Source organism: Bufo gargarizans, chromosome 2 (genome assembly GCF_014858855.1).
Source record: "Bufo gargarizans isolate SCDJY-AF-19 chromosome 2, ASM1485885v1, whole genome shotgun sequence".
Classification (NCBI taxonomy): domain Eukaryota; kingdom Metazoa; phylum Chordata; class Amphibia; order Anura; family Bufonidae; genus Bufo; species Bufo gargarizans.
In genome coordinates, this window is record NC_058081.1 from 624,702,042 (window position 1) to 624,725,552 (window position 23,511).

At 43.6% G+C, this 23,511-nt stretch overlaps 1 protein-coding gene across 1 annotated transcript in view; it reads right to left on the reverse strand.

Moving 5' to 3' along the window:
• Positions 1-23,511, reverse strand: part of MEGF6 (multiple EGF like domains 6) — a 157,445-nt gene that overhangs the window by 67,903 nt on the left and 66,031 nt on the right. The window contains exons 6-10 of the mRNA XM_044277594.1: positions 14,483-14,605; positions 12,900-13,037; positions 9,454-9,576; positions 5,783-5,905; positions 4,838-4,993 (exon numbers count right to left, since the gene is read on the reverse strand). Coding sequence (XP_044133529.1) covers positions 4,838-4,993; positions 5,783-5,905; positions 9,454-9,576; positions 12,900-13,037; positions 14,483-14,605 — 663 coding nt within the window. The remainder of the gene's footprint in view (positions 1-4,837; positions 4,994-5,782; positions 5,906-9,453; positions 9,577-12,899; positions 13,038-14,482; positions 14,606-23,511) is intronic.

Consider the following 23,511-nt stretch of genomic DNA (forward strand, 5'->3'; position numbering starts at 1 on the left):
TTAAGTATGTGAGTGTAGACAGCAGGAGTTATTGGTGAGGAGTCAGTGATGTCACTTGATGATATCACGGGGGTTTACATTATCTGGGTTCCAGATTACAAAACACTTCAAAGATAGGTCATCAATATCTGAACGCTGGGTATCCAACTCCAGGCATCACTGCCAATCAGCTGTTGGAAGATGCCCGATGCTGCGTCTTCTTCCTCGACCTTTGATGTCAGATTCATCGATCACATGGCCTTTGCGCATCTGATTCCCACTCAGTGAATGAATGGCACTGTGCTTGATATATTATGAAGAGTATGCATCACTTGTCTGAGTGCTTCAGCCCCTAAGGCTGGGTTCAGACCTGAGCGTTTTACAGCGCGTTCCTACGCGCTGTAAAACGCTCAACAGGCAAGAACCAATGATTCCCTATGGGAATGGTTCTCACCTGAGCGTTTTACAGCGCGTACGATCGCGCTGTAAAACGCCCGACTCCCCAAGAAGTACATGAGCTTCTTTGGGGTGTCTTGTGGCGCGTTACCGTACATAGACATCAGCGGGAACGCGCAACAATGGGCGTTCGCTTGTCTCTGTATGCGCGATTGCAAACGCCGGTACAATCGCGCATACAGAGCGCTCCATCGCGAACGCTCAGGTCTAAACCCAGCGTAAAGGCTTAAATAGCTGCTCGTAGGGGTGCTTGGAATCTGGCACCCTCTTATCTGATACTGATGACCTAGTCTGAGGATAGGTCATCAATATTCAACTCCCAGAAAACCCTTATCTCTTTGAAAATTTTGTCTATATAGATGTTTAACCGCCTCCGGACCGCCTAACGCAGATCTGCGGTCCGGAGGCGGCAGCTCTGCACAGAGTGACGCATATACGCGTCATCTTGCAAGAGCCGTGACTTCCTGTGAACGCGCGCACACAGGCGTGCGCGTTCACAGGAACGGAAGGTAAGAGACAGGATCTCCAGCCTGCCAGCGGCGATCGTTCGCTGGCAGGCTGGAGATGCGATTTTTTTAACCCCTAACAGGTATATTAGACGCTGTTTTGATAACAGCGTCTAATATACCTGCTACCTGGTCCTCTGGTGGTCCCTTTTGTTTGGATCGACCACCAGAGGACACAGGTAGCTGTGTAAAGTACCACAAAACACCACTACACTACACTACACTCCCCCCCCCGTCACTTATTAACCCCTTATGAACCCCTGATCACCCCAAATAGACTCCCTGATCACCCCCCTGTCATTGATCACCCCCCTGTCATTGATCACCCCCCTGTCAGGCTACGTTCAGACGTCCGTATGATTTTTACGGATCCACGGATACATGGATCGGAACCGCAAAACACATACGGACGTCTGAATGGAGCCTTACAGGGGGGTGATCAATGACAGGCGGGTGATCACCCATATAGATTCCCTGATCACCCCCCTGTCATTGATCACCCCCCTGTCAGGCTCCGTTCAGACGTCCGTATGATTTTTACGGATCCACGGCTACATGGATCGGATCCGCAAAACACATACGGACGTCTGAATGGAGCCTTACAGGGGGATGATCAATGACAGGGGGGTGATCACCTCATATACACTCCCTGATCACCCCGTCATTGATCACCCCCCTGTCATTGATCACCCCCCTGTCAGGCTCCGTTCAGACGTCCGTATGATTTTTACGGATCCACGGATACATGGATCGGATCCGCAAAACATATACGGACGTCTGAATGGAGCCTTACAGGGGGGTGATCAATGACAGGGGGGTGATCACCTCATATACACTCCCTGATCACCCCCTGTCATTGATCACCCCCCTGTAAGGCTCCATTCAGACGTCCGTATGTGTTTTGCGGATCCGATCCATGTATCCGTGGATCCGTAAAAATCATACGGACGTCTAAATGGAGCCTTACAGAGGGGTGATCAATGACAGGGGGGTGATCACCCCATACAGACTCCCTGATCACTCCCCTGTCATTGATCACCCCCTGTAAGGCTCCATTTAGACATTTTTTTTGGCACAAGTTAGCGGAAATAGATATTTTTATTTTTATTTTTCTTACAAAGTCTCATATTCCACTAACTTGTGTCAAAAAATAAAATCTCACATGAACTCACCATACCCCTCACGGAATCCCAATGCATAACATTTTTTAGACATTTATATTCCAGACTTCTTCTCACGCTTTCGGGCCCCTAAAATGCCAGGGCAGTATAAATACCCCACATGTGACCCCATTTCGGAAAGAAGACACCCCAAGGTATTCCGTGAGGGGCATATTAAGTCCATGAAAGATTGAAATTTTTGTCCCAAGTTAGCGGAAAGGGAGACTTTGTGAGAAAATACAAAAAGAAAAATCTATTTCCGCTAACTTGTGCCCAAAATTTTTTTTTTCTATGAACTCGCCATGCCCCTCATTGAATACCTTGGGGTGTCTTCTTTCCAAAATGTGGTCACATGTGGGGTATTTATACTACCCTGGCATTTTAGGGGCCCGAAAGCGTGAGAAGAAGTCTGGGATCCAAATGTCAAAAAATGCCCTCCTAAAAGGAATTTGGGCCACTTTGCACATCTAGGCTGCAAAAAAGTGTCACACATCTGGTATCGCCGTACTCAGGAGAAGTTGGGGAATGTGTTTTGGGGTGTCATTTTACATATAAATATCTTGGTCAAATGCCAACTTTGTATAAAAAAATGGGAAAAGTTGTGTTTTGCCAAGATATTTCTCTCACCCAGCATGGGTATATGTAAAATGACACCCCAAAACACATTCCCCAACTTCTCCTGAGTACGGCGATACCAGATGTGTGACACTTTTTTGCCGCCTAGGTGGGCAAAGGGGCACACATTCCAAAGAGCACCTTTTGGATTTCACAGGTCATTTTTTACACATTTTGATTTCAAACTACTTACCACACATTAGGGCCCCTAGAATGCCAGGGCAGTATAACTACCCCACAAGTGACCCCATTTTGGAAAGAAGACACCCCAAGGTATTCCGTGAGGGGCATGGCGAGTTCCTAGAATTTTTTATTTTTTGTCACAAGTTAGCGGAAAATGATGATTTTTTTTTTTTTTTTTTTTCTTATGAAGTCTCATATTCCACTAACTTGTGACAAAAAATAAAAAATTCTAGGAACTGGCCATGCCCCTCACGGAATACCTTGGGGTGTCTTCTTTCCAAAATGGGGTCACTTGTGGCGTAGTTATACTGCCCTGGCAATTTAGGGGCCCATATGCGTGAGAAGTAGTTTGAAATTAAAATCTGTAAAAAATGGCTGGTGAAATCCTAAAGGTGCTCTTTGGAATGTGTGCCCCTTTGCCCACCTAGGCTGCAAAAAAGTGTCACACATCTGGTATCGCCGTACTCAGGAGAAGTTGGGGAATGTGTTTTGGGGTGTCATTTTACATATACCCATGCTGGGTGAGAGAAATATCTTGGCAAAAGACAACATTTCCCATTTTTTTATACAAAGTTGGCATTTGATCAAGATATTTATCTCACCCAGCATGGGTATATGTAAAATGACACCCCAAAACACATTCCCCAACTTCTCCTGAGTACGGCGATACCAGATGTGTGACACTTTTTTGCAGCCTAGGTGGGCAAAGGGGCACACATTCCAAAGAGCACCTTTCGGATTTCACCGGTCATTTTATACAGATTTTGATTGCAAACTACTTCTCACGCATATGGGCCCCTAAAACCCTAAAATGCCAGGGCAGTATAACTACCCCACAAGTGACCCCATTTTGGAAAGAAGACACCTCAGGGTATTCCGTGAGGGGCATGGCGAGTTCCTAGAATTTTTTGTCACAAGTTAGTGGAATATGAGACTTTGTAAGAAAAAAATCAAATAAAAAATAAATCATCATTTTCCGCTAACTTGTGACAAAAAATAAAAAGTTCTATGAACTCACTATGCCCATCAGTGAATACCTTAGGGTGTCTACTTTCCGAAATGGGGTCATTTGTGGGGTTTTTCTACTGTCTGGGCATTGTAGAACCTCAGGAAACATGACAGGTGCTCAGAAAGTCAGAGCTGCTTCAAAAAGCGGAAATTCACATTTTTGTACCATAGTTTGTAAACGCTATAACTTTTACCCAAACCATTTTTTTTATTTTACCCAAACATTTTTTTTTTTTATCAAAGACATGTATAACAATAAATTTAGCGAAAAATTTATATATGGATGTCGTTTTTTTTGCTAAATTTTACAACTTAAAGTGAAAAATGTCATTTTTTTGCAAAAAAATCGTAAAATTTCGATTAATAACAAAAAAAGTAAAAATGTCAGCAGCAATGAAATACCACCAAATGAAAGCTCTATTAGTGAGAAGAAAAGGAGGTAAAATTCATTTGGGTGGTAAGTTGCATGGCCGAGCAATAAACGGTGAAAGTAGTGTAGTGCAGAAGTGTAAAAAGTGGCCTGGTCATTAAGGGGGTTTTAGCTAGCGGGGTTGAAGTGGTTAAAGAGACTCATTTTGTAACCTTTTTTTTTCTGGACCCCTTTCTGTCTTTTTTTTACCTCCATTTTATTATACTTTTGCAGCCCCCTCCTCCTCCCATACATGCAATGTGAAGAATATTCAGCTAATCACTCTTCTGTATTATGAGAACCATATGCACTAATAAGTCAGTCTAAAGAGGGATTATGTTACCATTTAATGGCACCATAATCCCTCAATGAGACAAGATTCCTAGTATAAGCTAACTGGGGTTAAATCCAGTAATAACCAGTAAGTGGATAGGTTTTCAAGGGTGATTTCATGAAGGGGGAGATTAGTGTAACGCTGATGGATGAACAGCAATGATGATTTGATTTTTTTGCTTGCCTACCGAATGACTCAGACAGTGTGTGTTCTCCTCGCAGTTCTGCTTCTTCATCTTCATCATAATCATCATCAAATATCTGGGAGAATTCATCCCGCAATAATGTCACCTGAGGAATGGAGTGTTCAGCAGGGTGCTGCCCGGGATTAGTTTCCTGAAGACCTGGGAAGAGAGAAGAAGCTTAGCAAAAAAAAAAAGTTGACTAGTTTTCATTTTGTGGATAAGCAAGAAGAAAAGTACAGATTGAAGGGAGTATAACTGCAAGAACAGACTACGCAAGGTTTGTTTGTAGTCTGTAACTATAGAGACCCATTGGTCTGCATAGGAGCTGTATAAAAACAACAGTAGGAAATTTCTAATCAAGACTATTTTTAAAGTTAATCTATTTTCTTTATTTTAAATGCTTTGGAGCTATTCAAGATATGATTGTAAAAGTAGGCATAGCCCTTAAAGGGGTTGTCCCACGAAAAATATTCTACCATTTTCAAATGGTACCTGGATCTGAATACTTTCGTAATTGCATTTAATTCAACATTTAGTATAGCCACTGAGTTATTCAATAAAATGTATCTGTATAGCGCCACCTGCTGTTTTTTTTTTTTTTCTTATTTCTTTGCCCTGCTCACTGAGATGGCACATGCTCAGTTTCATCCTTCAACTGCCTCCTGAGCTATGATAGGGAGAGCATGGACACGCCTCCTGAGCTGCAGCAGAAAAGACACTCCCCTGAGCTGTCAGCTTAATATAAATCTATCGGAGCAATGAATGGGGAGATCTCTGGATCCATTTGAGATACAGGGCAGGTTCTAGCTTTATTGCTATGTAGTATATGATGTCTGATTTAGACTTTTTACATTAGTCATAGGATAGCCCCTTTGAGGTAATGAACAGTCCAAACAAGCTTTAAATAGTGTACTTGTAATGGTATGGTCCAAGGTATGTGAGTATTACCACTACAGCCTTTTCCATCAGTGTTCAGTCTGTATCCAGGATTACAGCTACACTGGAACGATCCAGGAAGATTTTCGCAAACTTGATGGCATCCTCCATTGTTAGATAAGCACTCATTTACATCTATATGGAGATTACATTGGATTAGTTGTAGGATATACTGTCAGGTCCATAAATATTGGGACATTGACACAATTGTTACATTTTTGGCTCTATACACCACCACAATGGATTTGAAATGAAACACGAGATGTGCTTTAACTGCAGACTGTCAGCTTTAATTTGAGGGTATTTACATCTAAATCAGGTGAACGGTGTAGGAATTACAACAGTTTGCATATGTGCCTCCCACTTGTTAAGGGACCAAAAGTAACGGGACAATTGGCTTCTCAGCTGTTCCATGGCCAGGTGTGTGTTATTTCCTCATTATCCCAATTACAATGAGCAGATAAAAGGTCCAGAGTTCATTTCCAGTCTGCTATTTGCATTTGGAATCTGTTGCTGTCAACTCTCAAGATGAGATCCAAAGAGCTGTCACTATCAGTGAAGCAAGCCATCATTAGGCTGAAAAACAAAACAAACCCATCAGAGAGATAGCAAAAACATTAGGCGTGGACAAAACAACTGTTTGGAACATTCTTAAAAAGAACGAACGCACCGGTGAGCTCAGCAACACCAAAAGACCCGGAAGACCACGGAAAACAACTGTGGTGGATGACCGAAGAATTCTTTCCCTGGTGAAGAAAACACCCTTCACAACAGTTGGCCAGATCAAGAACACTCTCCAGGAGGTAGGTGTATGTGTGTCAAAGTCAGCAATCAATAGAAGACTTCACCAGAGTAAATACAGAGGGTTCACCACAAGATGTAAACCATTGGTGAGCCTCAAAAACAGGAAGGCCAGATTAGAGTTTGCCAAACGACATCTAAAAAAGCCTTCACAGTTCTGGAACAACATTCTATGGACAGATGAGACCAAGATCAACTTGTACCAGAGTGATGGGAAGAGAAGAGTATGGAGAAGGAAAGGAACTGCTCATTATCCTAAGCATACCACCTCATCAGTGACGTATGGAGGTGGTAGTGTCATGGCGTGGGCATGTATGGCTGCCAATGGAACTGGTTCTCTTGTATTTATTGATGATGCGACTGCTGACAAAAGCAGCAGGATGAATTCTGAAGTGTTTCGGGCAATATTATCTGCTCATATTCAGCCAAACGCTTCAGAACTCATTGGACGGCGCTTCACAGTGCAGATGGACAATGACCCAAAGCATACTGCAAAAGCAACCAAAGAGTTTTTTTAAGGGAAAGAAGTGGAATGTTATGCAATGGCCAAGTCAATCACCTGACCTGAATCCGATTGAGAATTCATTTCACTTGCTGAAGACAAAACTGAAGGGAAAATGCCCCAAGAACAAGCAGGAACTGAAGACAGTTGCAGTCAGTGGCGGATCCAGAGCCTGGTCTCGGGAGGGGCACTTTCAGATTATTTTCTGTCCGCCGCCACAAAACAATGGTGCTTATAGAACAGATTACACAGTGTAGAGGTATACTGTATATTGTGTGGCACAGTGTAGGCTATATGTGTATAACAAACATATTTCACATGAACACTCACAGTTACTTGGCTTGGCCCTTCGGGATCTCGGACGCCACTTCCACACTTTGTTGGGGGGCTCGGCGGAGCTGATGTGTTTTATCCTAATGAGAAAGATTTCATAATAAGTATTTGGAGAAGGGGCAGAGGGATAGCAGAGCAGGGAGAGGATGGTGCTGCTACTAGGGGGTCATACCATGGGGGAGTAATAAAGCCCACCATAATGCCCCCCCCCCCCCAGTAGTAATAATTCTCCTTATAATGTGACAGTGCAAAAAATACCCCCTTGTAATGCCCCCAGTTGAGCTAATGTCCCCATAGTGCCCCCATAATGTGCCAGTATAAAATACCCCTATATAGTGTCCCTAGTAAATTACCCCATAGTCCTCCACACCCTCCTTCCTCCTAGTGCCCCCCATAATGTACCAGTATAAAATGCTCCAGTAGATGCCCTCAGTGTCCCCCATAATTTGCAAGTATAAAATACCCCTTCTTAGTGCCCCCCGTAGATGACCCCATAGTACTCCTCTCCCCCCTTCCCCATAGTACCCACCATAATGTGTCCCAGTATAAAATTGTACTGTACAGAGAGCCCATATAAAATACCCCTTCTTTGTGGCCTCAGTAGATGCCCCTATAGTGCCCCCAATCATGTGCCAGTAATAATAGCCCCCCTGTGCCAGTAATAACAGCCCCCCCGGTGCCAGTAATAACAGCCCCCCCGGTGCCAGTAATAACAGCCCCCCCGGTGCCAGTAATAACAGCCCCCCCGGTGCCAGTAATAACAGCCCCCCCGGTGCCAGTAATAACAGCCCCCCCGGTGCCAGTAATAACAGCCCCCCCGGTAATAAGAGCCCCTCTGTGCCAGTAATAACAGCCCCTCTGAGCCAGTAATAAGAGCCTCCAGTAATAACAGCCCCCAGTAATACGAGCCCCCCTTTGCCAGTAATAACAGCCCCCCTTTGCCAGTAATAACAGCCCCCCTTTGCCAGTAATAACAGCCCCCCCTTTGCCAGTAATAACAGCCCCCCCCTTTGCCAGTAATAACAGCCCCCCCCCCTTTGCCAGTAATAACAGCCCCCCCCTTTGCCAGTAATAACAGCCCCCCCTTTGCCAGTAATAACAGCCCCCCCTTTGCCAGTAATAAGAGACCCCCCTTTGCCAGTAATAAGAGACCCCCCTTTGCCAGAAATAAGAGACCCCCCCAGGTGCCAGTAAAAGCATTGTATATAATTAAGAAAAAAAAAAACACACATACTTACCTCCATGTCAGCGATGCGATGCAGGCCTCTTCAGGCTTGTGTCCCACGCTGTATGGCTCAGGCGGCGTGATGACGTCATCACGCCGCCTGCGCCGGCCTCTGATAGGCTGCAGGCACTAGTCCGGCAGCCTATCAGAGGAAGGGAAAGGGACACGCCTCTCCCTTCCCTGCCGCAGCACAGGCAGGCATCTGTATCGCTGTCCTGAGGACGGCGATACAGATGACTGGAGATGAGCGCTTCCACAATGGAAGCGCTCATCTCCCTGTGCCCCGCTGCCGCCGCCGCCGCCCGCCGCCAGCTCGGGGGGGGGCAATTGCCCCGTTGCCCCCCCCCCTGGATCCGCCACTGGTTGCAGTAGAGGCCTGTCAGAGCATCACCAGGGATGAAACCCAGCGTCTGGTGATGTCTATGCGTTCCAGACTTCAGGCTGTAATTGACTGCAAAGGATTTGCAACCAAGTATAAAAAAGTGAAAGTTTGATTTATGATTAATAGTATGTCCCATTACTTTTGGTCCCTTAACAAGTGGGAGGCACATATGCAAACTGTTGTAATTCCTACACAGTTCACCTGATTTGGATGTAAATACCCTTAAATTAAAGCTGACAGTCTGCAGTTAAAGCACATCTTGTTTGTTTCATTTCAAATCCATTGTGTTGGTGTATAGAGCCAGAAATGTTAGAATTGTGTCGAATGTCCTAATATTTATGGACCTGACTGTAACTCCAATCTTGTTCCATCTATGTCAAGCTACCTAGTAGATTACACTGTGCTTCATTTACCAAAATAAAATACCATGACCCATTTACCATCACATCCACAGCCGTCCATGTTGAGACGGTAACCAGAGTAACAGGCGCACTCGTAGCCCCCGACGTAATTGGAGCACTCTTGCTGACAGCAGGAAGCACCATTGGCGCACTCATCGGCATCTGCACAGAAAGAAAACTGATAAGCCAAGGGATTTTAGTAACAGTTTCTTATAGGAAACAATAAAAGCTGCATGTGATAAAGGCTTGTTATAGATGTGAGTTGATTAAAACAAAACAAAAATTAAATTTTTCAAACCAGCACCTGGCTCTGAATATATTTTTAAATTGCATGTAATAAAAAAATCTGTATAGCCGCTGAGTTATTCACTGAAATCTATCTGTATAGCGCCACCTGCTGTTTGCTCTTTTTTAAAATTCCTTGTCCAGCTCAATGAGCTGGACGCACATGCTCAGTTCCATCCTTCAATTGCCACCAGCTGCATCACAAAGGACACTCTCACTGAGAAGGGACACTCCACCTCCCCCTGAGCTGCCAGCTTGAAATAAACCTAGCAAAACAATTAGAGCAATGAATGAGGGGATCTCTGGATCCATGTGAGATACAGGGGTGATTCAAGCTTTGTTAGAAAGAGGCTGCCATGTACTGTATGATGTCTGATTTTATTTTTTTACATTATTCATGGGATAAGTCCTTTAATTAAGTTAAAGTGTAACTGCCATTCTATTTTTATTTGTGTAATGTATAGGGGCAGTGATGCTGACCATTTTTGTAATATACTTTAATTACTGAAATCATACATTTTTATTAGAAAAATAGCTCTAAAGTGGCCCATTTTGAGCCCACAGTTTACATAACTGTGGAGACTTGCTCAATACTGACTGTGTTATGTAAACAGAAGACAGAGGCGCGTCGCTAAGGCTCAAAATGGGCCACTTTCGAGCTATTTTTCTAATAAAAATGTATGATTTCAGTAATTAAAGTATATTACAAAAATGGTCAGCATCACTGCCCCTATACATTACACAATTAAAAATAGAACGGCGGTTAGTCTTAAAACTTAATTAGGAGCCTTGGGAAGCAAACACTTAGCAATGATCTTAATAAAACAAAACAAACTGAGGTCTGCTGTATACTTACTGGTACAGCATGTAATAATACACACTGATGCTACCAGGTCAGGTCAATGGCCATGGGTCTCTAAATTGTAACTTTGTCTGTACCCTATAAACCCTAAATAAAATATAGCCACATCTTGAAAAGGCTTACCCTATCCCCGAAGCCTTACAAGATCCCTCTTTAGATAACCACAGTGTTTTCCCCATCAGTCAGAGTATAACAGTGGACATATCAGGTAGGAAACATCAATGACACATAAGAATAAAATGGCCCAATAAGTAAAGTATATGGTGGATTGTAGGATACAACGAGCACCAGAAACAACAATAAAGGCTAAAGGAGACCATCTACTGAAACCCCAACGAAGAAGTGTCTGGTCACCTGGTAGAATATTATATTTTGTACTAGTTGCAATATGGCAGAGCCCAATTTTTGTTTTCTGTTGGCTACACTGAAACAGCTGATTGGCAGGTGTGGGGGTGTAGCCCCCCCAATCAGATATTGATGGCCTATTCTGAGAATAAGTCATTAATAACAAAACACTGGAATACCCATTTAAGATGATCAATTGCTTTTCCATTGGTTTGGGCACAAAGTCTATAGTCAGTGGTGCAAGCTCTGGATGCTCAGGCTATCAGCGTCAGTTTGGCCCCTTTTGGGAAGCAAACTCTCTCTACTGGGTCTTTACAGTGTTTCTCATTCCCTATTCATTTACAGCAAGCAGAGATCTTGAAAATGCCTATGAAATGAAACACCAAGTATATTAGAAAGTTGCAGAACTTTACTAGCATAACACCAGAACAACCCGCTGGGCCATGTCTGAAGCTCCCGGGGCAGCACTGTAGACTCACACGACCTCCTGTTGGATAATCTTGCTTAAACAATTTAATTTCGCTGGTGGCGATATCTGTATCTATCTGGCTCGTGCGTGACTGGACTGTGAAGAAGCAGCCAGCGTTCGATCCTGGATATAATACAACACAAACCATCTCCATAAAGAGAAGCATCTGTGGACTGTCAACCAGAGGATAAATAGTCCGTGCACAGCACCAACACCTGTGCCGGCCCACAGCATGGCATCAGTATGGGTAGAATGTGTCATTGGCATGATTTTTCACAGACCAGTGATTTTCCAACCTCCCAATTTTCAAAGGACATAAAGAGCGAGAACTTTTGTAGTGCATGCAGCTTTCTTATGTTATGCCACCCCTCTTACCCTGCCCAGTCCCCCTGCCCATACCCACCAAGTCTTTTTTTGCCCATAAACAGTAATAGTTCCATTCTTTGTTTAACAAACAGTGGTCATGCTATCTTAGGTCTGCCCAGACATAATATATATATATATATATATAAATGCCCCCTTAGTGATGTCACAGTGTGATGCCCCCTTACTGCCCCAAACAGTATAATGACCCCTTACTGCCCCCCAGAGTATAATGGTCTCTTAGTGAACCACACAGTATAATGCCCTTCTATATAGTATAATGAGCCCTAAGTGCCCCCACCCAGTACAATGCTGGCCCGTACTGCTAACATCCAGAAATAGTGCCCCTAAAAATAAAAAAAGTACTCACCTAGTCCCATTCCCACAACCAATGAAGCAGATCACTAGGTCTCCTCCAGTCTCTGCTCTCTGTGTCTCAGCCCAGCAGGCACAATGACTTCACTGCCTCTCGCTTACCTGTGCCAAGCCACAGATGGCAGGGGTTCAAACTGTATCTGCATCCTGAGAAGACATCTGCATCCTGTATCTACATCCTGAGACGTTGAGATTGGAACATGACACCGGCCTTTTGGGACAGCAGGACAATCCTGGATTTCAAGTGCTGTCTCGCTGGATCCAGGATGATTTGGAGGAATAGCTGTTGAAAATTAAAAACTCCCAGCATATTGGCTGCCATAGCACGCTGGGAGTTTATAGCTTGCATCAACCTGAAAGAGCTGGAGGGACTCACCTGGGAGACTATGTGAGGCCGAGCTGGATGTCAGGCCCCTGACAAATGTTTAGCAAAAGCTTCATTAGTCTTATTCAGGGATTCCCAACCTGCGGACCTCCAGCTATTGCAAAACTACAACTCCCAACTTGCTCAGATAGCTGTAGGCTTTCCAGGCATGCTGGGAGTTGTAGTTTTGCAACACCCGGAGGGCCGCAGGTTTGGCACCCCTGGTCTTACTTTTCCCAGCAAAGGAGACTAGGTGGGTCTTTTATCTGAGGCGGCACTTTTCACTTCCCTGACAGGGGCAGCATTCTGACAAATGCAGTACAATCCATCTTGGCAGTTTTCCTCCTCCAATTTCGGAAGTAAGAGGCGCATGCCCACAGGCAGCAAACATGAAACAAAAAATCACCAAAAACCCTTCTTACCTACACACGTCTTTCCATCAGTGTCCAGATCTAACCCCTGCGGACAGACGCACATGGGGCCAGTGCTGCTGTGTCGACATTCATGAGAACAGCCGCCATTGTTGATCTCACAAGTGTTGATGATTTCCATTTCTATCCCTAGATGACAAAATACATTGCTCAAAAGTAGCAAATTGGAAACATTCAGCATTCCTGGTGCCAGACCCTCATCAGCACAAACAGTGGGGTCTGAGTAATCAGCAGATCTGCCGGGATCCATGTCTTAAAGCTTTAATATGGATGTTAAAATGTGGCTATATTACATCCCTGTGAAACTGGCCTTAGTCTGGTTTTCTACTGTCATTTGCTGTCTTCCTCCATTAACATCTATAGCGCATTTCAAAGTTCTGCTGGTTGCCCTTGGCTACAGACAACAGCATAACTACACTTCGTTGTCAGACACATGATCTAACAGCTGATCTCCAAATCTGTAATCAGCATCTGAGGTCTCACAATGCACTGCCCTCTGGTATCAGGAAATCTGCACATTTCTGAATTTAGAATTACTGCATTTTTCACCCCATAAGACACCCCCCCCCCCCCCCCCCCCCCAAAAAAAAATATGCCAGTGTGTCTTCTGGGGTGAATACTAACGATCGCTTCCATTATGGAATCGTTCATTAGTATCGGAGGACCGGGAAGAGGTGATTGCAGTGCTCCCCAGGCTCTGAACTCACTGCTTCCTGGTCATTAATGCGCACAGCGTGAGGCTATTGTCGCTCTGTGACATCACACTGTGCGCGTTGGGTCTGAATAGGGGAGGTTTATTCATAATTGGGCTGTTATCTGAGGTCTGGGGGTCATTCACATTTGGGGGTCTGATCTGAGGTCTTAATGGGGAAGATTTATTGATAATGGAGCTGTTATCTGAGGTTTGGGAGTCATTCATATTGGGGCTCTGATCTGAGGTCTAATTGGAGGTCATTCATATTGGGGCTCTGATCTGAGGTCTGATTGGAGGTCATTCATATTGGGGCTCTGATCTGAGGTCTGATTGGAGGTCATTCACATTGGGGCTCTGATCTGAGGTCTGATTGGAGGTCATTCACATTGGGGTCTAATCTGAGGTCTTATTGGAGTCTTATTAACATTGGAGGTATGATCTGAGGTCTGATTGAGGGTCTTATTAACATTGGGGTCAGATCTGAGGTCTAATCCAAAATATTTTTTTCTTATTCTCCTCCTCTAAAACCTAGGTGCGTCTTATAGAGCGAAAAATACGGTAGATGCAAATAGAGAAAAGAAAATAACATAAATCAAAATCATTACAGGATAAAAAATTACAAGAGAAAAGCAAAGCAAAGGATTTATAAAGTTTCCTAACCTCATATGTAGAATTTAACTGCAGGATGGCATAAAATAAATAGTGATTCAAAAGTGGAGTTCCCCTTTAAATCTATATGTACTTCTGAAAGTGAAGCTGCAATGCAACTAAAGGTTCTGTAATTGTGTTTTTCTGGCAAGGACAGACCCCAAATATTTCACAGCCAAAGCAGCAGATTTTCTGCAGATGTTCGGAACGTTCCCCCCCATGGAACACTTACTGTAGCACTGTCTCCCATCAGCTCCTAACTCATATCCAGGGCTACAACCGCAGTGGAACGAACCTCGAGTGTTGAGACAGCTGTGAGCACACATGGCCAGGCCGGTCACGCATTCATTAATGTCTGTAAGGAGAAGCAGGGGATATCGGAGGGAGATTATTAAACATGAAAACCAGGGGCTGAAGCACAGGAACTTCTGCCAAAAAGAAGAGTAATTGCTTCTTGCTACATTGTGACGAGTTTATTAATACCTGGTTTTAGCGTTCCACTGCTCATACTATGAAGCTGAGCTGTATGTAATAGGCCTACATATCATAGAGAAAGACCATGTGGTCGCTATTGGGAGCTGTTTGTAAAAGCAATGGTGCACACAGTAGCTCCGCAGCCTTCTCTTTGCTCACCAAGAAGAGCGCCACACATTGGCTGTACTTGGTATCGCAGTTCAGCTTCATTCACTTACTGAGAAGAGTTCAGCTTATTCCACCCGCTGACGATTGCCAGTGCTCTCATTAGTAAACTCTTTTAGATAAAACTGTCAATCATCAGCGGGTGGAAGGAGAGAGGGAGCTCATGAATACGCCGGACTCTTCTTCGGAGCACTGGAATTATACGTTAATTTCTCAGCAGCAACTTTACCAGTGGCAAGAGCGCAGAAATCAGCGTGACTGACGCGACTTTATGCTGTCCACTGTGAGGTCAAGATATAGGATCCCTTTAACCTCTTTTAGAGATTCTTTTTAAGTTTAATTCAGGCAAAAATGCAAAAAAAAAATTGCATATTTTAAACTGATACCAACTTATTAAAATGAGCTCCCTATTTTGTGTTTGATATCTTGATATACAATATATATTTTTTGCCTAAACTATTATGGCGATAGTTTCAATTGACATGGGATTCTCTTATTTGTACTGTTTCAGTTTTTTTTTTTACCTTTCTTCAAATATATTTTTGGCACTTAATAAGTCATCTAATGGGGTCTGAGCTGAGGTCTGATTGAGGGTCTTATTAACATTGGGGGTCTTATTCTCCTCCTCTAAAACCTAGGTGTGTGTTATGGGCAGGTGCGTCTCATGAGGTGAAAAATACGGTAGATTTTAAAAGATCTCTGGGAGACATTTACACTTTTTTTTTTTTTTTTTTGCACTTTTTTACTGAAAGGATTCATGACCATGACCGTATTTATTTGGCATTTGCATCCTATTCACATTTCTTGTGAATCACTCATGGACCCATTCATCACTATGGGTCTGGAAAAAAAAATTGACAGCACATGGATGTCATCAGTGTGCTGGCCGCACCCGTATGACTCCCTCCTGTAAATTATAGAACATTTCCTATTCTTGCCCATTTTGTAGCCAAGAATAGTCATTTTTATTAATGTGAAAAAAATGTGGATTACACTCGGAATTTATCCGTATTTTGAGGGTCTGTGGTTTGCGGACCACAAAACGGATATGGTTATGTGCATGTGAGTGGGGCATGCAAAGTAGCCCTGTGGGGACATTTTACAAAGGGATTTTTACACAGGCAGTTCTATTTTTTTGTGGTGCGGAGGCACAGAGTCACACTCCGTTCTGCACTGTTCCTTCTGGATTGTGGACCCATTGAAGTGTTTGCGGGCCACAATACGGGCACGGGCAGGCAACAGCCATGTGCATGAGCCCTTAAAGGGATTGCCCAAGAGAGAAAGGGGCTGTATGAAGTGAAGAAAAAAAAAACTCACCGTCTAAATGTCCCTCGCTCCCGCACCACTGCTCCAATACCCGCTGTGCCGGCAGCTGTCACACGCCTTGGCGACCATGAGTGCTGCAGACCCAGCAGGGAGCAGCAATATGTGAGTAAGGGCTTTTTCTTCATTTCATACAGCCTCTGCTCTCTAGCACTTTTTTTTTTTTTTTTTTGTTAAATCTTAGACAATACCTTTAATGGGCCTAATTAGCCCTAAATTATGAGTGGAGCATGTGGAGTTGGGAGCACACCTTTCTCTCCCTCCAACTCCCAAAATCCAGACCTTTTCTAAATTTAATACGTAACCCAATGTAGAGAAATGCCCTTTTCTCCACTTCCTACACCCTGGTTGCCTGTACTTAAAGGGGTTGTCTCACTTCAGCAAATGGCATATATCATGTAGAGAAAGTTAATACAAGGCACTTACTAATGTAAATAACAACCAAGAATCAGACTGGCACTACTGGGACTGCTCTGCATATGCTGCAGTCAGTGCGAGGATCTCTAGTCCCACATACTCCTTAGTGGTGCTATGTGTCTTAAACTCCTTAAGGACACAGCCTTATTTCACCTTAAGGACCAGGCCATTTTTTGCAAATCTGACCAGTGTCACATTAAGTGCTGATAACTTTAAAAACTTTTACTTATCCAGGCCATTCTGCGATTTTTTTTTTCGTCACACATTGCACTTCATGACAGTGGTAAAATGAAGTTTAAAAAATTCATTTTTATTTATAAAAAAATACCAAATTTACCAAAAGTTTGAAAAAAATTGCAAATTTCCAAGTTTCAATGTCTCTACTTCTATAATACATAGTAATACCTACAAAAATAGTTATTACTTTACATTCCCCATATGTCTACTTCATGTTTGGATCATTTTGGGAATGACATTTACGTTTTTTGGGGACGTTACACGGCTTAGAAGTTTAGAAGCAAATCTTGAAATTTTCAAAAACTTTGTGAGGCTTACATAATAGAAACCACCCAAAAATGACCCCATTCTAGAAACTACACCCCTCAAGGTATTCTAAACTGATTTTACAAACGTCGTTAACCCTTTACACAAGAGTTTTTGGCAAATGGGGATGAAATTTGAGAATTTCAATTTTTGGGCAAATTTTCAATTTTAATCCATTTTTTTTCAGTAACAAATCAAGGGTTAACAGCCAAATAAAATGCTATATTTATTGCCCCGATTCTGTAGTTTGCAGAAACACCCCATATGTGGCTGTAAACTACTGTACGGGCACACAGTAGGGCGTAGAGGGAAAGGTGCGCCGTATGGTTTTTGTAAGGCAGATTTTGCTGGACTGGTTTATTTACACCATGTCCCATTTGAAGCCCCCCTGATGCACCCCTGGAGTAGAAACTCCATAAAAGTGACCCCATATAAGAAACTACACCCCTCAAGGTATTCAAAACTGATTTTACAAACATCGTTAACCCTTTAGGTGTTGCACAAGAGTTATTGGCAAATGGAGATTTTAATTCTCAAATTTAATTTTAATCAATTTTTTCCAGTAACAAAGCAACGGTTAACAGCCAAATAAAATGCTATATTTATTGCCCCGATTCTGTAGTTTGCAGGAACACCCCATATGTGGCCGTAAACTACTGTACGGGCACACGGTAGGGCGTAGAGGGAAAGGTGTGGTTTTTGGAAGGCAGATTTTGCTGGACTGGTTTATTTACACCATGTCCCATTTGAAGCCCCCCTGATGCACCCCTAGAGTAGAAACTCCATAAAAGTGACCCCATTTTGGAAACTACGGGATAAGGTGGCAGTTTTGTTGGGACTATTTTTAGGGTACATATGATTTTTGGTTTATCTATATTACATTTATGTGAGGCAAGGTTACCAGAAATAGAAATTCTGAAATTTCCTCTCCATTTGCCAATAACTCTTGTGGAACACCTAAAGGGTTAACAACGTTTGTAAAATCAGTTTTGGATACCTTGAGGGGTGTAGTTTCTTAGATGAGGTCGCTTTTATGGAGTTTTTACTCTAGGGGTGCATCAGGGGGACTTCAAATGGGACATGGTGCCAAAAAAAACAGGCCATAAAAATGTGCCTTCCAGAAACCATACAGCGTTCCTTTCCTTCTGCGCCCTGCCGTTTGGTCATACAGCAGTTTACGACCACATATGGGGTGTTTCTGTAAACTGCGGTATGAGGGTAATAAATATTACGTTTTGTTTGGCTGTTAACCCTTACTTTGTTATTGGGAAAAAATTGATTAAAATGGAAAATTTGCCCAAAAATTGCTTTTTTGGCACTTTTTTTTTTACCGTGTTCATCTGAGGGGTTGGGGGGGAATTTTTATATAGCAGATTCTTACGGACGCGGCACTACCTAATATGTCTGTTTTTGAATGTTTTACACTATATTATCTTTTTATAAACAAAAAAAAACATTTTGGTATCTCCATAGTCTAAGAGTCTTTTTTTTTTTTTAGCCGATTATCTAAGGTAGGGGCTCATGTTTTGCGGGATGAGAGGACGGTTTTATTGGCACTATTTTGGGGGGCATATGACTTTTTGATCGCTTGCTATTACAATTTTTGTGGTGTAAGGTGACAAAAAAAACTTTTTTTTGCACCGTTTTTATTTTATTTTTTTAACTGTGTTCATCTGAGGGGCAGATTATTACCTAATATGTCTACTTTTGATCGGGGCACGTGACGCACTGAGTAGTGGTGTCCTTCCGTATCCCCCTCCTGCGACACACTATGCACTTTAGTGGGGTATGGTATAGGACGTCCCCACTCCAGTAATGCCTGACACTAGGTTTCTTGACTAGGCCCATGTGCAGAACGAGGCCTCAAAATGTCCTCATCTCGGCTGCACTGACCGGGGTCCAGCCACCACGCGGCGGTGATCGGAAATACACAGGGCGTACAGGTACGCCCTGTGTCCGTAACAGGTTAAAGAATCCATATACAATGTGTAGTAAAGCATAACACAGCACTCACCTGGGAGTAAAAATCTTGCTTTATTGAGTGCCGTGTTATGCTCCATTACACATTGTATATGGCCACTTATTAATGTATTGTGATTGTCCATATTGGCTCCTTTGCTGGCTGGATTCATTTTTTCATCACATTATACACTTTTTGTTTCCATGGTTACGACTGTAACACCCCACAGTGGTGTTACCACTACTGCACCCTGCTACTGTATTTAATGGGCTAATAAAATGTCATCTGTGTAATTCTGTTCCAGGTCCCATACACTGTGCATTCCTAATCTGTTTGCAACTGTTATATTCATGTAATATGCCAGGTTCACCAGCAGGTGGCAGCAAACACGGCAGAGCTGTACTTAGGTACAATGGAACTTTTCATTCCATTCTAACCCCCCCTCTCGAGAAAAGTGGGCTAGCCTTACTTCCTGCAGGAAGGGTGGGGACCAGTTAGGTTTAGTTTAGGTCTTCCCTAGACATGGGAAGGGTGTGCAGTGGCCTGTCTGTGCTGGACGTGCCCATGCCAGCCAGAGCACCTTAAGCTCAGCTGGCCTTGAGGCCAAAACTTGCAGCCTCAGCAGCCAGGAGGAAAGTTCACTGACATAACCTAGAGTCGGACTACAGAGAAGAAGTGCAGCATACATAAGAAGCTGAGTTATACTGTCAGCCTGTCAATACAGCAGAGTCAGAGAGAAAGATGTAGCAGAGTTGAGTTTGCCTGCCAGTTTAATGCTAAAGCCTGCTGGAACCAAGACAAAGCCTGAAGCTGTTTGGAGAAAAGTTAATTCAAGTAAAGCTGCCATTGAACTTCATCTCAAGGTCTGGATTCAAGTTATTTCTTCAAATCCGTTGATTATTCCCCCTATTTATTGCTTCGGAGCCAAAGCCTGGGGTCCAGCCGTATCCAGGTAGGATCACCATGAAGATTGGAAATTAGCAAATGTTGTGCCCATTCACAAGAAAGGTAGTAGGGCGGAATCGGGCAACTATAGGCCAGTAAGCCTGACATCAATAGTGGGGAAATTAATGGAAACCATACTTAAGGAGAGGATTGTGGAACATCTAAAATCCCATGGATTGAAAGATGAAAAACAGCATGGGTTTACTTCAGGGAGATCATGTCAAACTAATCTTATTGATTTTTTTTTATTGGGTGACTAAAATAATAGATGGCGGAGCTGCAGTAGAAATCGCTTATCTGGACTTTAGTAAGGCTTTTGATACTGTCCCACATAGAAGGCTTTTCAATAAATTGCAGTCTTTGTGCATGGACTCCCATATTGTTGAATGGATTAGGCAGTGGCTGAGGGACAGACAACAGAGGGTTGTAGTCAATGGAGTATATTCAGACCATGGTCTTGTTACCAGTGGGGTACCTCAGGGATCTGTTCTGGGACCCGTATTGTTTAATATCTTTATCAGTGAAATTGCAGAAGGCCTCAATGGTAAGGTGTGTATTTTTGCTGATGACACAGGGTTGATGTTCCAGGAGGGATGCACCAAATGGAAAAGGATTTAGGAAAACTAGAGGAATGGTCAAAAATCTGGCAACTAAAATTTTATGTTGATAAGTAATGGTCAAAAATCTGGCAACTAAAATTTAATGTTGATAAGTGCAAGATAATACACTTGGGGCATAAAAACCCAAGAGCAGAATATAAAGTCAGAGATACAGTCCTAACCTCAGTATCTGAGGAAAGGGATTTAGGGGTCATTATTTCAGAAGACTTAAAGGTAGGCAGACAATGTCATAGAGCAGCAGGAAATGCTTGCAGAATGCTTGGGTGTATAGAGAGAGGCATTACCAGTAGAAAGAGGGAGGTGCTCATGCCGCTCTACAGAGCACTAGTGAGACCTCATTTGAAGTATTGTGCTCAGTACTGGAGACCATATCTCCAGAAGGATATTGATACTTTGGAGAGAGTTCAGAGAAGAGCTACTAAACTGGTACATGGATTGCAGGATAAAACTTACCAGGAAAGGTTAAAGGACCTTAAAGGGACTTCACCAGTTTCTAACCCCCACTTTTATAACTATGGTTCTCTCTATTGTCCCCTTCTCATTACAAAGCTGCTGTTAGAAGTAAAATCCGCCGTGTAGTTTTCATATAAATCACTTTTATCTAACCTGTCAATCTTCAGTATAAGGTGCCCAGGGCGTTTCTGTTGTTCTGAATGTGCCGGTTTTCGCCGCCGCCGTTGGTGCCCAGCTCCTCCCATGTTCTTTTCTGCGCCACCTCGATGTTATGCAATCCTCCTCCGGCTCTCGTCAGTGCCCCCTCCTCCTTTGCAAAGATCTCGCGCGTGCGCACAGGCCTGTGCCTGATGCGCCCGTGCGGACGTTTAGTTTCTGCCTCGTGGAGCGTACTGCGCATGCGCGCGATCCGGCCATTCATTCGCGCGATCGCGCGCGAATGTGCGCTCGCTTAGTTCAGCCTCCTCATAAGACGAGCAGTGCCGCCAGCCACTCAGCTTCCGAATGAAAGAATGGCCGGATCGCGCGCATGCGCAGTACGCTCCACGAGGCAGAAACTAAACGTCCGCACGGGCGCATCAGGCACAGGCCTGTGCGCACGCGCGAGATCTTTGCAAAGGAGGAGGGGGCACTGACGAGAGCCGGAGGAGGATTGCATAACATCGAGGTGGCGCAGAAAAGAACATGGGAGGAGCTGGGCACCAACGGCGGCGGCGAAAACCGGCACATTCAGAACAACAGAAACGCCCTGGGCACCTTATACTGAAGATTGACAGGTTAGATAAAAGTGATTTATATGAAAACTACACGGCGGATTTTACTTCTAACAGCAGCTTTGTAATGAGAAGGGGACAATAGAGAGAACCATAGTTATAAAAGGGGGGGTTAGAAACTGGTGACAGAGTCCCTTTAACATGTATAGCTTGGAAGAAAGAAGAGACAGAGGGGATATGATAGAAACTTTTAAATACATAAAGGGAATCAACAAGGTAAAAGAGGAGAGAATATTTAAAAGAAGAAAAACTGCTACAAGAGGACATCGTTTTAAATTAGAGGAGCAAAGGTTTAAAAGTAATATCAGGAAGTATTACTTTACTGAGAGAGTAGTGGATGCATGGAATAGCCTTCCTGCAGAAGTGGCAGCTGCAAATACAGTGGAGGAGTTTAAGCATGCATGGGATAGGCATAAGGCCATCCTTCATATTAGATCGGGCAGACTAGATGGGCCAAATGGTTCTTATCTGCCGACACATTCTGTGTTTCTATGTTTCTATGACACACATAGAGACAATTTAGGCCACACTATACCACTTGGCTTTCTTACACCTGGTACGTGATATACACTCACCTAAAGAATTATTAGGAACACCATACTAATACGGTGTTGGACCCCCTTTTGCCTTCAGAACTGTCTTAATTCTGCGTGGCATTGATTCAACAAGGTGCTGATAGCATTCTTTAGAAATGTTGGCCCATATTGATAGGATAGCATCTTGCAGTTGATGGAGATTTGAGGGATGCACATCCAGGGCACGAAGCTCCCGTTCCACCACATCCCAAAGATGCTCTATTGGGTTGAGATCTGGTGACTGTGGGGCCATTTTAGTACAGTGAACTCATTGTCATGTTCAAGAAACCAATTTGAAATGATTAGAGCTTTGTGACATGGTGCATTATCCTGCTGGAAGTAGCCATCAGAGGATGGGTACATGGTGGTCATGAAGGGATGGACATGGTCAGAAACAATGCTCAGGTAGCCCGTGGCATTTAAATGATGGCCAATTGGCACTAAGGGGCCTAAAGTAAGCCCAGAAAACATCCCCCACACCATTACACCACCACCACCAGCAGCCTGCACAGTGGTAACAAGGCATGATGGATACATGTTCTCATTCTGTTTACGCCAAATCCGGACTCTACCATTTGAATGTCTCAACAGAAATCGAGACTCATCAGACCAGGCAACATTTTTCCACTCTTCAACAGTCCGATTTTGGTGAGCTCGTGCAAATTGTAGCCTCTTTTTCCTATTAGTAGTGGAGATAAGTGGTACCCGGTGGGGTCTTCTGCTGTTGTAGCCCACCTTTCTTTCCCATTCTGACATTCAGTTTGGAGTTCAGGAGATTGTCTTGACCAGGAACACAACCCTACATGCATTGAAGCAACTGCCATGTGATTGGTTGACTAGATAATCGCATTAATGAGAAATAGAACAGGTGTTCCTAATAATTCTTTAGGTGAGTGTATATATAGAGGGCCCAAGCGGGAGAATTTAACCGGGTGCCTCCCCCCAGGGCCCTCCTATATATCGCACCCCAGGTGTAGGAAATGTTGAGTGGTATGTTGTGGCCTAAATTGTCC